General features: G+C 39.7%; 1 protein-coding gene across 8 annotated transcripts in view; it reads left to right on the top strand.

The window, feature by feature from the left end:
* SNX31 (sorting nexin 31) overlaps window positions 1–16,260 on the top strand; it is a 71,337-nt gene that overhangs the window by 51,842 nt on the left and 3,235 nt on the right. For 7 of the 8 annotated variants that reach the window (XM_045398567.3, XM_073999228.1, XM_045398566.3 and 4 more), the window contains 3 exons: window positions 3,385–3,498; window positions 8,186–8,263; window positions 15,334–15,390. In XM_045398567.3, the coding sequence (XP_045254502.2) occupies window positions 3,385–3,498; window positions 8,186–8,263; window positions 15,334–15,390 (249 nt within the window). The remainder of the gene's footprint in view (window positions 1–3,384; window positions 3,499–8,185; window positions 8,264–15,333; window positions 15,391–16,260) is intronic. The other variant, XM_065519477.2, reaches the window with a different exon arrangement.

Genomic DNA, 16,260 nt, shown 5'->3' with positions numbered 1-16,260 from the left:
ATTTGGGGTTGTTTCTATTGCTATAGCTTTAAGATTATTGCTATTTTCTGCTGTAATGTCTAACATTGCTATTTATCCCATCCAGTGCATTTATACTTCTAGTGTTGTATTTTTCATCTCTAGAAGTTCTCTTTAGGTCTTTTTTACATCTTTCATTTCTCTCCTTATCATACTTCTATTTTTCTCCAAATTCCTGAGTGTATGGAACATACTTTAAATAGCAGTTTCAATATTTTTGCTACTATTTCCATCATCTCTGTCATTTCCGGATCTACTTCTACTGATCGATACTTTTTTCTTTTTTCTTTTTGTTTGTTTTTATCACCTGACACTGAGTATGCACCATTGATTGATTTTTCTACTGTTTGCAGATCATATCTTCCTCCTCCTATGCATGCCAGGTAATTTTTTGTGGTATGCTAAACATTGTGAATTTTACATTGTTGAATGTCGCATTTTACTGAATTCCTTTAAAGAATATTAGATGTTATTCTGGCGTGCAGTTAAATTACTTAGGATTGGTTTTACTTTTTTTTTTTTTTTTTTTTTTTTTTTTAAGAGATAGGGTCTCACTCTCTTACCCAGGCTGGAGTGCAGTGGCACAATTATGGCTTACTGCAGCCTTAACCCCGTGGGCTCAAGAGATCCTCCTGCCTCAGCCTCCCAAGTAGCTGGGACTACAAGCATGTGCCTATGCCCCGCTAATTTTCATTTTTTGCAGAAACAGGGTCTTGCTATGTTTCCCACGCTGATCTTGAACTCCTGGCCTCAAGCAGTCATCTACTTCACCTGCCCAAAGTGCTGGGATTACAGGCATGAGCCCCCATGCCTGGCCAGTTTTACTTTTTTGATGCTTGCTTTTAAACTTTCTTTTCTTTTTTTATTTTTTATTTATTTATTTTTTTGAGATGGAGTCTCGCTCTTGTCGCTCAGGCTGGAGTGCAGTGGTGCGATCTCTGCTCACTGCAAGCTCTGCCTCCCGGATTCAGGCCATTGTCCTGCCTCAGCCTCCCGAGTAGCTGGGACTACAGATGCCCACCTGCCTTAATGAAGTTGCAGAGCAGTCTTTAGGGCTAATTTAGCCCTTTATGCCTTAGCTACCATTCTTAAGACTCTACCTGACATCTTGTCTATTGTCTCTCTGCTCTGGCTGATGGGAACATGAACTCTTTCCATCCTTGTTTGTGAGCTCCTGCAATTTCCAACCTACTGCTTTCCAGATGTTCTTTCCCCAGCCTCGTGTAGGTTTACTCTATACACACACAGATCATTATTCAGCCAAAGATCTGTCAAAACCTCTCTAGAGCTCTCGCTGTGTTTAAAGCCCTAGTCTTTGGTGTTCTGCACCACAAATTCCAATCTCAACTTCTTGAAACTTTTACCCTTTCTCCTCCACCCACTGAGACCCCTGGGCTCTGTTTGGGTTCCCTGTCTTTGTGTTATATCCTGGAAACCCCTTCAGGTAGTAAGCTGGGATACTTACGGGCTCACTTCATTTGGATTTCCTTCTCTCTGGGTTAACAGTGCTGCATTATCTGTTGTTCAGTGTCTGAAAACAGCTGTTTTCCAATTCATGTTTTTGTTGTTGTTGTTGTTGTTGTTTTGGAGATGGAGTCTTACTCTGTTGCCCAGGCTGGAGTGCAGTGGTACAATCTCAGCTCACTGCAACCTTCACCTCCCAGGATCAAGCGATTATCCTGCCTCAGCCTCCTGAGTAGCTGGGATTACAGGCACCAGCCACCACACCCAGCTAATTTTTGGTGTGTTTTTAGTAGAGATGGGGTGTCACCATGTTGGCCAGGCTGGTCTCAAACTCCTGACCTCAAGTGATCTGCCTGCCTCAGCCTCCCAAATTGTTGGAATTACAGGCATGAACTGCTGCACCCAGCCTCCAATTCATGTTTTAACTGATGCTGCCAGACCAATATTTCTAAAATATAAATATAATTCCTGTTTTTGGAGACAAGGTCTTGCTATGGTTCCCAGGCTGGTTTTGAACTCCTGGCTCAAGAGATTCTCTTGCCTCAGCCTCCCAAAGTGCTGGGATTACAGGCATGAGCTACCATACCTGGCTAAAACCTCTTAAGGAAAAGCTGTCGCCCTTGGGATAATGTCTGTTGCCCCCTGGGGGAAAAATATCTTTTTTCTTTCCCTATTTCTTTTTTCTGTACTGCATATGATCTGCAGGAAGGGATTCTTAGCTTATAAAACCTGTAAGAGTTAAGGCTCTTTGGTGGCAAGCAATAGAAACCAACACATTGGACTATAGTGGAAAACGGGATGTGTTGGAAGGATATGGAGTAACCTACAGATTCAAAGGAAAAACTGATGCAGAGGTTTTAGAAAGTTAAGAACCAAAGGAGTTCAAGCTTTCTAAGAAATAGGAACTCTATCAGCACCTACGATTTGGGTCTCTCTGACTGAGATAACATGAGAAGCAGAGAGAATTACTTGTCCAGTTGGCCTGAAATTGGGTCATATGCTGCCCTCTGACTTTTCATTCCCTGACAGTCCTACATAGATAGCCAACAGTGGAAGAGGGATGGTTTTCCCAAGGGTATTTGAGACTCCATTACTAGGAAAAAGAATGATGGATGTTGCAAAGCAAAAATCACAGATGTTGCCTACCAGGCTTTCAGGATCTAGTCCTAAGCCTCTTCTCATATCACCCTCCATGCCTTGGAGCCTGTGCTGCAGCGACACGCATGGTCCCTTTCAGTGTCTCCAATATGCCTCAGGACATTTGCACTCACTATAGTATTTCCTCTTTCAAAAATCACTTCTCACCTCCCCTACACACCACCAAAATAAAACCACCACAACAAACTTGGGTAGTTTCTACCTCTGCTCAGATGGCCCTTCCAGGGAGCCTTCCTTTGCCCTCCTAGCCTGGGTTAGGTGCCCCTCCTATTTACTTCCATAGACCTGTGTTTCCTTCCTAACACTTAACTATTAACATATCAAACTGTGGTGATTTACTTTCATGGCTCCTCCATAGACTGATACCTTCTTGGAAATAGGGACAGTCTCCCTCATTTTGATATTTTGCCCAACACATTAATGAGCTTTTTTTTTTTTTTTTTCACCCAGGCTGGAATGCAATGGCGTGATCTTCGCTCACTGCAAACTCCGCCTCCCTAGTTCAAGTGATTCTCCTGCCTCAGCCTCCCGAGTAGCTGGGATTACAGGCACCTGCCACCATGCCTGGCCAATTTTTGTATTTTTAGTAGAGATGGGGTTTCACCATGTTGGCCAGGCTGGTCTCGAACTCCTGACCTCAGGCAATCTGCCTGCCTCAGCTGGGATTACAGGTGTTAGCCACTACATCTGACCAATTAATGGGTATTTAAATTTACATTGAATATAAAATATTTTCCTTTGTAGGGAACTCTGCTGGATATGGATGGGCCCCAGAGAACTTTCAACCAGAACTTAGAGCTCAGATTTCAATACAGTGAGGATAGTTGCTGGCAGTGGTTTGTTATTTACACCAAACAGGTGAGTTCTCAGGGCAGACCTTGAACACCCTCTGTGCTGAAATGCTGTCTTGCTTGCTGGGGTGGAGAAGCACATGACCCTAACCCAACTAGAGCAGGACACTAGAGTATTCTATGTACTCTCATTTGGACTGTAATACCTTTTATTTTGTTTTAGTTTTTGTTTTATTTTACTAGTCACCATGGCCTTTGTGTCAGTTAGAAATGAATTTAGTTACCAAGTAATAGAAGATTCAACCAACAGTGGCTTAGAGCAGGAGTCCATAGACTTTTTCTTAAAGGACCAGATAGTAAATATTTTAGGATTTGAGATCCATACAGTCTCTGTTGCAACTGCTCAACTCTGTTAAAAGCAGCCATAGACAGTAGATAAACAAGTGGGTCTGGTTATGTTCCAATAAAACTTTATTTATAGAAACAGATAGTGATCTGGCCTTGTTTGCCAACTCCTGACTTAGGCAATATAGATTTTTATGATCTCAGTTAATAAGAATACTGAAGGTAGATGATATTATTCTTTTGAGCTTTTCCAAGCAGATAAAAAGCCACCGGTTGAGTAGCCCTTATCCCAAATGCTTAGGACCAGAATTGTTTCCAACTGCAGATTTTTTTTTTTATCTTGAAATATTTGCATATACATTCATGTAGTACATAACATTTTGGTCAATGACAGTGTGTATATATGGCAGTGGTCCCATAAGATTATAATATAGTATTTTTACTGTACCTTTTTTATGTTTTTTTTTTAATGTTTCACCTTTTTCCTGCAGTACCTTTTCAATGTTTAAGTGATACACATACTTATCACTGTGTACAATTGCCTCAGTATTTATTCAGTACAGTAGCACGCTGCACAGGTTTATAGCCTAGGGATGCTCTATCATCTAGCTTAGGTATATAATAGCAGGCTCTATGATCTAGGTTTATGTAACTACACTCTATGTTGTTTGCACAATGACAAACTTGCCTAATGATGCATTTCTCAGAACTTACCCCCATCATCATTAAGTGATGTATAACTGTATATAATGAGATATCTTGAGGATGGGACCCAAGTTTAAACATGATTCAATTATATTTCATATACACCTTAAACACACAGCCTGAAGGTAATTTTATATGATATTTTAAATAAATTTGTGCATGGAACAAAGTTTGTGGACATTGAACCATCAGAAAGCAAAGGCGTCACTACCTCAGCCACCCATGTGGACCATCTGTGGTTGTTGTTGGGCATCACCATCATTCCCGACTCTGAATTTATATGCTACTGATAAGCAATCCATTTCTTATACTTATTCCCATGTGAATAATCGACAGTAGAAAATATGACATACATTAATACAGTGAAGAATTATGTGTTCAGGGTAGCTAATCAGCACAATAGCACCACCAGAATACCTGTATCAGCTGTGAAACCTGTGAAACAACAGTAACAGAATCTGTGCTGTACACCTGGATTTTGACTGTTACTAGTCACAGGAGGTCAGGTATGGAATTTCCCACTTGTGGCATCATGTAAGTGGCATAAAAAGTTTCACATTTTGGACTTTTGGATTAGGGATGCTCAACCCATATCTCTCTTATCTGGAAAGCAAAAGTTTTACCCCAGAAACCTCCAGTAGACTTCCTGTTGTGTTTCAATGGCCAGAACTGGATCCTATGACCACTCCTAGCTGCAAGGGAGTCTGGGAACCAAGCATCTAGCAAAGAGAAACAGGCTTTATGATTGGCTTAGAGTAAGCATGAACCATTGCCAGGGGCTGAGCATGTTATTGTCCCAAACAAAATCAGGATCTCTTAGGAAAGAAGGGGCAATGGCTGTTGGGTAGCCAACTATCCACGTCTACCATAGGTTTTTAACTAAAATTGGAGTAGAAATGCTAAAAAAGAGAACATCTAAACACCAAATCCAATTGAAAAGTCCTTTTTACTAAATTAAGTCATTTCAAATCGGAACCAAAATTGTAGATGTTCTGAAATGGAATCAAAATAGTAAAGTACTCTTTGCATCAATGTCATATTCAACCTGAGTCTCTGGTGATCAGGCTAAGTTCCATGGAACATTCTGGTTCAGAAACCAAGGCCCCTTTCGACTCTTTACTTCTAGTATAGTTGAGTCATTATATCAAAGTCCTCTGAAAACATGAAGTACTAAACCGAAATTCTAGGTTAAAGCAGTGGGTCCTTAGGTTCACCTTAAATATGAAACATCTTTAGGGAAATGGTAGACTGGTTTGCTGAGGCAAGATTGTCAGTCACTTGGAGAGACACAGAGAGATTTGGGTAGTAAAACTACCTCCCAACCTCAGAATGCTAAGTGTGGTTAAATTTTACTATGATTTTTAAATCTAGTCAGTAGCAAATGAGTTTAAACCACCATAAAGAGGTGCAATAAACATTCTTTCAAAGGATTCCTAGTAAGGTCTTATTTCCCCTGGAGTGTGAGTTTTATTGATGTACACCCAAGGGCTACTTTTTAAGAAGTTATAATTTTTATGGATATATAATAGTTGTACATACTCAAGGGCTAGTTTTGCAAAATTGGAAATGTGACTTGTGTGCTTTGCAAATACAAATGAGGGCTTGGGCCCAAATCTTTTTGAGACCTTTTAAATGAAATCTGAATCCTTGGCCAGAAGCGGTGGTTCATCCTGTAATCCCAGCACTTTGGGAGGCCAAGGCGGGCAGATTGCTTGAGGTCAGGAGCTCGAGACCAGCCTGGTCAATATGGTGAAACACCATCTCTACTAAAAGAACAAAAATTATCCGGGCATGGTGGCAGGCACCTGTAATCCCAGCTACTCGGGAGGTTAAGGCAGGAGAATCCCATGAACCTGGGAGGCGAAGTTTGCAGTGAGCCAAGATTACACCACTGTGCACCAGCCTGTCCAGCCTGGGTGACAGAGCAAGACTGAGTCTCAAAAAAAAAAAAAAAAACCAAAAACCACAACAACTCAATCCTATTACTTTGTCTTTTTAAAATTTTTTATTCATTTTCAATCTTTTCATATTTAACAAACCTGACGGTTTATAGCAGAGTCCTGGCCTACGTACTTGTGTACATTGTATAGGAATATGGAATTGGTCTGACACTATTAAACATCCTACCTAGGTGCATTTGCTCAGGGTTTTGTTGTTTATTTTATTATCTGGTTTTGCATAGGTTACATATATGAACATATAAACAGGGCTAGTTATTAGCAAAACTAGGAAGTCAAAATGTTTGCACAAATGCCACATCTGTTAATTCTTTTAAAAATTGATGTCAGTCCTTTCTTCTTCTTCCCTCTTTTCCCCTTTTAAATAAAATTAATTCCTATCATGCTCTACACTCTTGCAAGACACTGAGAGCTGTATGTAGCCCATTTTCCCTCTAATTCTGCTTTCCGTGTTGTCCCCTCTAAGAACTTTCTACTTGGCTACCACCCCAGACTGTGCTTTCTCTCACTGTCTCCTCCCTTCTCCTTTTCATCCTCCCCTCCAACACAGTGACCATCCCTGAACACAACACTGTGCTAAGGTCTTATAGCCTCAACATTCATTGACAGTTTTCCCAAACCTTAGTAGGGCCAATGGAGAAAACAGCAAGCCAAGAATCAAGAGCAGGACAAGAGAGAAAAAGGATTAGTGGGAAAGGAGCAAATGGGAAAATCATAGGGAACCTTCAATTTTGCTCATAGTAGTGCAAAGCCTGGAATAAGGAAGCCCAGCTTTTGTGTAGCAAGATGTACAACTGTGAGTGTCTTGGCACCAATGATGATTAAGCCATGAAGGATAGTGGAGGTGACCATCAGTCTAGAACATGAGTGATTAAAGATACTAGAAAAATAAGAAAGTAGGCCGGACACAGTGGCTCACCCCTGTAATCCCAGCACTTTGGGAGGCCGAGGCGGGTGGATCACTTGAGGTCAGGAGTTCGAGACCAGCCTGGCCAACATGGTGAAACCCTGTCTCTACTAAAAATACAAAAAAATTAGCTGGGCATGGTGGCAGGCTGAGGTGGGAGAATCGCTTGAACCCAGGAGTCGGGGGCTGCAGTGAGCCGAGATCGCAGCCACAGCACTCCAGCCTGGGTGACAGAGCAAGACTCTGTCTCAGAAAAAAAAAAAAAAAAAAAAAAAGAAAGAAAGAAAAAGAAAAAGAAGAAAGTGAAGTGAAGAAAAACAGCTAACCTTTTTTTTCAGTTTAGTAAAAGCAATAAGTTGCTAATATGTTCTTTCAAACAAACCAGTTACTATTTATGATCAGTAGAGGTCTCTCAATAATTATGTATACAATGTCTAGAATTAAATATAGGATTGACCATCATCAGTTCATCTCATTATAACAATAATAATTCATTTTTATTGTTTGTTGCTCAAAAAACATGATCTACTTACAAAATAATAGAAAACATGGGATGCAAGGGGGTGAGTTTTAAGAGGAAAAATATTAATAGTGAGATCCTGGACATTTTTCATTTCTTTAAAATATTTGCTGTAAATATATCCACATAATTGAGAAAATTTATAGTTACTTCCTAACTGGATCTTAAGAAAACTTCTGGAAGTTAACGAAGAAATCTAAATTCTTGAATGTGTGTTATTGGAGGGCAGAGCTCAAAATCTGCCTTGTGGTGTGAGGAGGGAAGGAAGAGAGTGAAGATTTCTTCAGTTACAAGAGTTCTTTATTCCTGCATTTCTTAGGCTTTTTTGCTGAGTAGCTGCTTGAAAAAGATGATCTCAGAAAAGATGGTAAAGCTAGCTGCTAAGAATCCAGAAATGGTGAGTGCTCTCATCTGTGTATATTTTTCACTTTACGTTCCCATCATCAGCCAACGGTTGGAGACCAGTCTACACTTATGAGCTCTCTGGGCCAGCAGGTCTGGTCCTAAAGGGAGGACTCCAAACCACAGAAGTGAGCTCCTCTTCCCACTGGTAGCTCAGTGCTCAGAATGGCAGGGCAGAAGGAAGCCTGTCTTTAGAATTAAAGTCATTTTTCCAATGAGAAGTCATCTTTGGGTTACTGAGAATTCTAACCCTCGACTTTGTATTGTTTTATTTCAGCCTTCTCTGACATGGAGGCTTTCAGATTTATTATAGAAGCTACATCTTCAAGTCGGGGTCTTGAGGGGGTCCTTAACACAATGGGGATGATCTTATTGTAAGTTTGTCTCTAGAAAGAATCCATAGCTTCTTGATAATTCCATTGTGCCAAATGAAAATGCCTTTAACAGTTGGGAGGAGTAAAATAAACTCTCAAGGCTACTTTTTTTTTCTCAATATAAAATTAAACTTTATTGTTCTAGTGTACATTTATTTATTAAAGGCTTAGTAACTCATCAAAAAGGTTGGTGAGAAGGCTGTGTAAATATTAGATTTTAAACTGTTTTAATTGCCTAGTCATCATCATGATACAAGTATGTCCCAAACAAGACAGTACAATTTTTTTTTTTAAATGATTAGAAATACCAATGCCTGGGGCCAGGCATGCTGGCTCATGCCTGTAATCCCAGCACTTCAGGAGGCCGAAGTGGGGGGGATCACTTGAGGTCAGGAGTTCGAGACCAGCCTGGCCAACATGGTGAACCCCTGTCTCCACTAAATATACAAAATTAGTTGGGCTTGGTGGTGTGCACCTGTAGTCCTAGCTACTGGGGAGGCTGAGGCAGGAGAATTGCTTGATCCCAGAAGGCAGGGGTTGCAGTGAGCCAAGGTGACACCATTACATTCCAGCCTGGGCGACAGAGTGAGACTCCATCTTAAAAAAATAAAAAAGAAAGAAAGAAAGAAATACCAATGCCTGGTTGACATTCATAAACTTAATTCTTTTGTAGAATATTACATTAATTTTTTAAAATATAATAGAAAATATTGGGAAATTTTTCTTTTTCTCTTTTTCTTTCTTTTTTTTTTTTTGAGACAGAGTCTCTGTCGCCCAGGCTGGAGTGAGTGCAGTGGCACAATCTCCGGTCACTGCAAGCTCTGCCTCCAGGGGTCACGCCATTCTCCTGCCTCAGCCTCCTGAGTAGCTGGGGCTACAGGCGCCCTCCACCACTCCTGGCTAATTTTTTGTATTTTTTTTTTTAGTAGAGACGGGGCTTCACCTTGTTAGCCAGGATGGTCTCGATCTCCTGACCTCGTGATTCACCCATCTCAGCCTCCCAAAGTGCTGGGACTACAGGCATGAGTCACCGCGTCTGGCTGGGAAACTTTTCTAATGTTTTCATTTAAATTTAGTCTAAGAGGGTGGATAACATCTTTAGTTAACATTGATCTTTACTTTCCAGCTTTTTTCTAAGAAAATAGTTGTGTTTTGTAATTATTTCTCTTTCTTTTAGAACTGAACGTACCTTTTCCAAGGAAAATAAATTCACTGCCTCTTGTTGATCGAACAATTCAAAATGTACTAGAGAGTAGTAAATGAAAGCAATAAAAGAATCAAGGAAACTCTTTTTAAAACAGTCGTATAATAAAATCCAACCTCTCAGGCAGGATGGACCCTCTTAGGCTGAGATTATTGTAGGTATAAAAAAGAAGAAAGAAAAAAGTAATTAACTGAAGTAGCCTCATTAAAAGGGAGAAGTGCTCTCAAATGTGGATGAATAAAATGTAAGCTACTTGATTCAGGAAATACTTGTACAATGAGTAGCTAGAGTTAACTCAGTACAATGGAGAAAGTAGTAATCCATTTAAAGTTTTCAAGAAAAACAACCACACTATGTTCCTTAAGTTTGCACATGAGTTGAAATCCCTAATTTATCTCTGAGGTTAGCAAAATCAGCACATTAGTCAGTACCCTTGTATTGCTTTATCTAAATATTTAACACGTTTTATTTCTGGAAACTCTTTATTTTTTTACTTATTTTGGCTCTTGGAATGAAAAGTTCAGACCTTTCATTTTGAAAATTGGGTTTCCAAGAGGATTTTGTAAGGATAGTTTGCATTTTAATCTTGAATTTTATTTACGAAGCTCTGGGTAGAATGGAACCTGGAAGGTAGAGAGAACAGACAGTTCGGTGTTTGAACTCTTCCTGAGTTCTGGGCGCCCTCACAAGTACAGTCGATTGAAGTCATTCTGTGGCTCAAGGAAACCATATAAATGTACCATGGTGACATTCCCTTGTTTTCCAGGGAAACACACCAAGTCAAAACTGACACATAGCACTTGTAGAAGGCTTGTATGGACTAGGACACAGAGTCTGTATTTTTCAGGGCAGGTTCTGAGTTCAAGATTTTGATCATCTTAAAGAATCTGAAGCAGGGAAGAGAACTGTAATCAAATGAGCCCCATAAACAAGGCAGATGGTCCCCAGAAGCAGATTAAATAGTGCTAGTTTTATCCTAGTAAGAAGAAATGAGGGAAAAAAGAAATGTATTGTTAACTTAGCTTAGTTAGCTTTAGGTAATGTTTCAAAGATAAAACTTGTGCTCTGTTTATGAAGACATCATTAAAATTTTGGTCCAGCAAATGCACTGAAGAATAATATAAACATACAGCCACAACAAAAATATATTAAGTTCTTAAATTATATATGTGTGTGTATATATATATGTGTGTGTGTATATATATATATATGTATGTGTATATATATATATATATGTATGTATATATATATATATATATGTATGTATATATATACACACACACACATATATATACAATTTTTTTAAAGACAGGGCCTCGCTCTGTCACCCGGGCTGGAGTGCAGTGGTGCAATCATGGCTCACTGCAGCCTCAACTTCCCAGACTGAGGTGATTCTCTTACTTCGGCCTCCCAAGTAGCTGGGACCACTGGCATATGCCACCACACCCAGCTAATTTTTTATTTTTATTTATTTATTTTTTTGTAGAGATAAGGTCTCTCTATGTTTCCCAGGCTGGTCTTGAGCTCCTGAGCTCATCCCACCTCGGCTTCCCAAAGTGCTGAGATTACAGACAAGAGCCACTGTACCTGGCCCTTAAAGGCAATATTAACCATAAACCAGAGGAAAAAAAAAAGTGTAACATTCTTCTTAAAGCTATGCTCCTGTACAAAAGCTTGAATCAATTTCCTTAATATTTGCTGCTCTTAATTAGAGCAGAATTATAAAGGAGTGCTTTATTTAAAAATAAAGTATATTAGTTAGAGTTAGGTTTTGCTGCATATAATAGAAAATAAAAGACAAAACAAGTGTCTTAAACACAATAAAAGTTTGTTTCTCTCTCATCTAAAAGAAGTTCAGAGGTAGGCAGTCTAGGGCTGGATGGTGGCTCCATAATATCAACACAAACCTTTCTGTTGTGCCATCTTCTGTGTGTGGCCTTCACCTCATGCTCAAAATGGCTGCCAGAACACTCATCATTACATCCACATTCTAGGCAGCAAGTATGAGGAAAATATGAAGCAGGGCTTACTTCTTCTCTTCAAGGAGGAGTTCCAGAAGTCTCACACAGAATGTCCCCTACAACCATTGGCCAGAAGATAGTCACATCACAGGCCCACGCCTAGCTGCAAGGGAGTCTGGTAAATGTAGTCTTTTAGCAGGGTGTGTTGTCTGTTCAAATAAAACTGGGTGTAATTACTAAGGAAGAAGGGCAGAATGGATAATGGAGTAAACTACCAACAATCTCTGCCGTTTAGAGAATTCCAAAAGACACCAAGAAATGAAAGTTGATGTATTTTATGCAATAGATGTGTTCCTAAGGAATTTCTGAAAGTGCATTATTATTATTTTACATATTGAACCATAATCTGGATATATGAGATGCACATCAGGAGTATGCTGGTGAATAATTTTCTGACTTAAAAAGACATTTTTTTTTTTTTTTTTTCTGACAGGCTCTGTCTCCAGGCTCGAGTGCAGGGGTGCAATCTCAGCTCACTGCAACCTCCGCCTCCCAAGTTAAAGCCATCCTCCCCACCTCAGTCTCCTAAGTAGCTGGTACTATAGTCACACACCACCATGCCTGGCTAATTTTGTATTTTTGGTAGAGACAGGGGTCTCACTATGTTGCCCAAGCTAGCGTCAAACTCCTGAGCTTGAGCTCAGCCTGTCTTGGCCTCCTGAAGTGCTGGGATTACAGGTATGAGCTACCATGCCTGGCAAGAAACAATTTATATTTCTAATAATATATACCTAGTTTGTATATTTTTCCCTTTGATTTTCTTAAAAGTAGATCTGATCTCAAAATTAGTTTCCCTCAAAAATGGCAAAGAACAAGACGGCTTTCTGATTTCTGATTACCTTTCACCTCTCACTCCATCCTCAACTACCATCACCAGATGTATTTTTCCCTCCATTCTTCTTTCCTTTTAGGCAAGGTGAAACTATTTAAAAGGCAACTGGCAATTTAAAAAATGTTTCTATTATATGGTGAGGAGGGGAAACACCAAGGGCAGTGGCCTCTGATATCTGAGGAATGTTAGCCTTTTGAAGAGCTAGTCCAATATAGAAAATGGAAAAACTGTGCATGGCAGTCAGGATAATGGTATGAGCATAGCAGGAGGACACAGTTTTAGAGAATCAGGGGGAAATTACTGTGCAGAAATGAGTGATTGTGTTATTAACAGAAACTATTCTATTGGTTAAAAAGAAAGTGTGGGAATACTGCATTATGAGAAAAGATTTGCTTGTTTCCCCAGCTTTAGTTCCCCCTAGTATATAAAGTATTGAAGGTCTTACTGCAACAAGTCAAGGAAGCTGATTATATCAGGAATTGCTTAACATTTGTAGTGGTTCTATTTTATTTACTTTGACATAGGGGTCAGGAGGGGAAGGAAACTAGGAGAGAGAAAATTCTGAGAATTTTCCTCCAAGTTCTGTATTTCATGGCTGCAAGACTCTTTACAAACTCTAAGGTAACATTGTAAAATAATAATAATAGTAGCAAAACACATAAAACATCAGAGTGTTAATTTCTCATTTACCAAGACTTAATAACTAGTTTTTAAAAAAATATTGAGGCTGGGCACAGTGACTTGCACCTGTAATCCCAGCACTTTGGGAGGCTGAGGCAGGTGGATAACTTGAGGTCAGGAGTTTGAGACCAGCCTGGCCAACATGGTGAAACCCCATCTCTACCAAAAATACAAAAATTAGATGGGCATGGTGGTGCGTACCTGTAGTCCCAGCTACTTGGGAAGCTGAGGCAAGAGAATCGTTTGAATCCAGGAGGTGGAGGTTGCAGTGAGCCAAGATTGTGCCACTGTATTCTAGCATGGGCAACACGGCAAGACTCTGTCTCAAAATAAAATAAAATAATTGAAATAGGCTTGAATATGTGAACATTTCCGTTAAGAATACTAACCTAAAGGAAGTCTTATGCATACCTCCTTAAAGCAATTGATTTTACAACAAAGTTAACCATAGGTAAAAGAATGCTTTTTTGCAGTGACATGTTATTTAGCCTACTTATTTTGAAATGTCTCAGTCTACATTCTCATGAGAAGTAAGCAATAATAAACAATTAATTCACTCTTTCATTCTGTCATTTATGAATGCCTGTGTGTACCATATGATGGCTAAACCTGAGAATCCAGGGTCAAAGAGCTACTATGTTGGAGGAGAAAGGCAATTAGTACAGAGATGTTGACAATTGTAGAGTGAATAAATACTGTGCCCTGTTTGAGTTACATACCTAATGCACAGTTGTTTAATAGCAGTTCTTTTCTTTCCCATTAAGAAGAATCTAAGTACTCTTTCCCCAAAAAACCTGGCTAGGTGGTGTTTACTAGGTGTGCCAGGCACTCTGCCTTTCCAGATTCACTCCCACTCTGCTCTGTGCCCTGAGAGACTGTGTACTGCAACCTTACCCTCAGTGGGATAACTCAAGCTTGTCCAACTCACAGCCTGTGGGCTGCATGCAGCCCAGGACAGGTCTGAATGTGACCTAATGCAAATTCATAAACTTTCTTAAAACACTGAGGTTTTTTTGTGATTTTTAAAAAGCTCATTAGCTATGTTACGTGGGGACCAAGACAATTCTCTTCTTCCAGTGTGGTCCAGGAAAGCCAAAAGATTGGACATCCCTGGATAACTCATTGGGAAACCCAGCAGGAGATTGGAGGCTGGGAGAAAAGTGACAGTGGGTGTTTATTTCTCCACGTTGGAACCTGCTGGGTCTCTGTGGTTGGAATGTCCCTCTACTGAGGGCTACAGCTCCCGTCAGGCAATCTCTCCTCTTTATAGCTACAGTTACTCTCTGGTTCCAGCCACTGTGCTCCCTCGCCCCTTCAGGCCTAGAGGTGGTGGGAATCTTCTGGAAATCCCCCTCATTGCTAGCCCCTGGGGGCCCCAATATCCCTTCATGGATTCAATGTAATCCTGCCCACACCTCCATTAACTAGTTAAACGGTTCCTTCCTAACATACTCCTCAATTACCCCAAGATTGCACCATCTGTTTCCTGCTGGTATATTGAGTTTACCTTATGTACATGAGGTATATTCAAGTGTCTTGAACTTCGCTTTGATTCTTCGTTTGATTAATGGTGCCTTTTGATTAACCAAAGCCCTGCTGGGCTTTGAGTCAGCATATGGATTGCAACCCCAAGAATTATTTCAGGATTTAGAAGGACGTTTCATTTTGTGTGATGTTCTTTTAAAAGCTTTCTTCAATCACAAAATCCATAGGCAACCACTAATGTGAAACATTAAGTTTTACTTAACTTTTTGGGACTCTTATTTCTATAACATTTAGACCCTGACGAACGAAAGAGGAATGCACAGATGACAAGCAGGTGTACCTGTTGACTGGCAGCCTTTGGGAATGTTAAGAGGATTATCGTGGAAGGGAAAGTGTGCTAGTTAAATAGATTGTTTGTGTGCTTGCTTCTCTGGGCGGAGCTGACTGACATTTCACTAATCTATTTAGCAGATTGAAGTTCCGGAACAAAGCAAAAGTAAAAAATACCACATTCAACAAAGCCAGGTCTGTGAGTAAAATTATGTAATTGATATATTATAATTTTGATAAATCTGATCTTTCTTCCTCTTTAACCAAAGTCATCCCACTTTCAATAATAAGTCAGAATTCTGTTTCTCAGAAGCTCCTCTATGTAGATTGGGCCAATTGGAAGGCCATCACAAAAATATAGTATTTTTATTGTAGCACCCCATAGCACTACCAAGAATTTTTACATAGAAAATTTCCAAGAGAAACACAGAATTTCCTTGGTGATTTTTTTTGTACACCCCATGCATTTTTTTGGAGGCAACTCTCTTTCTAGTTTGTATATGTTACATATCTAGTATATTTTGGCCTCATAGGTTTTCTGCAGTATACTCTGTATAAAGTAACTTTTAAGTTTATAAAATACTTTTTTGAGCATTTAGGTCTGCTGTGCAGATAATAAAAGAAAAAAATCACAATCAATGGCATTTTTGAGCACTCATTATTGCCAGGCAGTATTCTAAGCACTTTTATGTGAATTAACACATTCCTCACAGCCCTGTAAATAAGTTGAGGATATTAGGGCACAGAGAGGTTATGTGACTTGCCAAGGTTGCACAGCCATCAATGATGGAAGGAAGCAGGCAGTCTGACCCTGGAACTGTGCCCTTAACTAACTGTGCTCTTACTAACTCTTCCTTTCTAAGTCCAAATCCTAGTGTAGATGAATGAAAGAAAAGTGACTTCTAAGTAGCATTTGAATGGGATTTCTTATTGCTCCAGCACCTTCACAGAGACTGGTGTGTATGTAAGCATCCTTAGTGTATATGTACAGTATTTATAAATATGTAAGTATATAAAGTCCTTTCTTGAATGAATACAGTCAGGGAAAAATAAACTAGCATAAAT

Source organism: Macaca fascicularis, chromosome 8 (assembly GCF_037993035.2).
Source record: "Macaca fascicularis isolate 582-1 chromosome 8, T2T-MFA8v1.1".
NCBI classification, from domain to species: Eukaryota; Metazoa; Chordata; class Mammalia; order Primates; family Cercopithecidae; genus Macaca; species Macaca fascicularis.
Note: the sequence above shows the minus strand (reverse complement) of the source record. Positions and strands in the feature narration are given on the sequence as shown.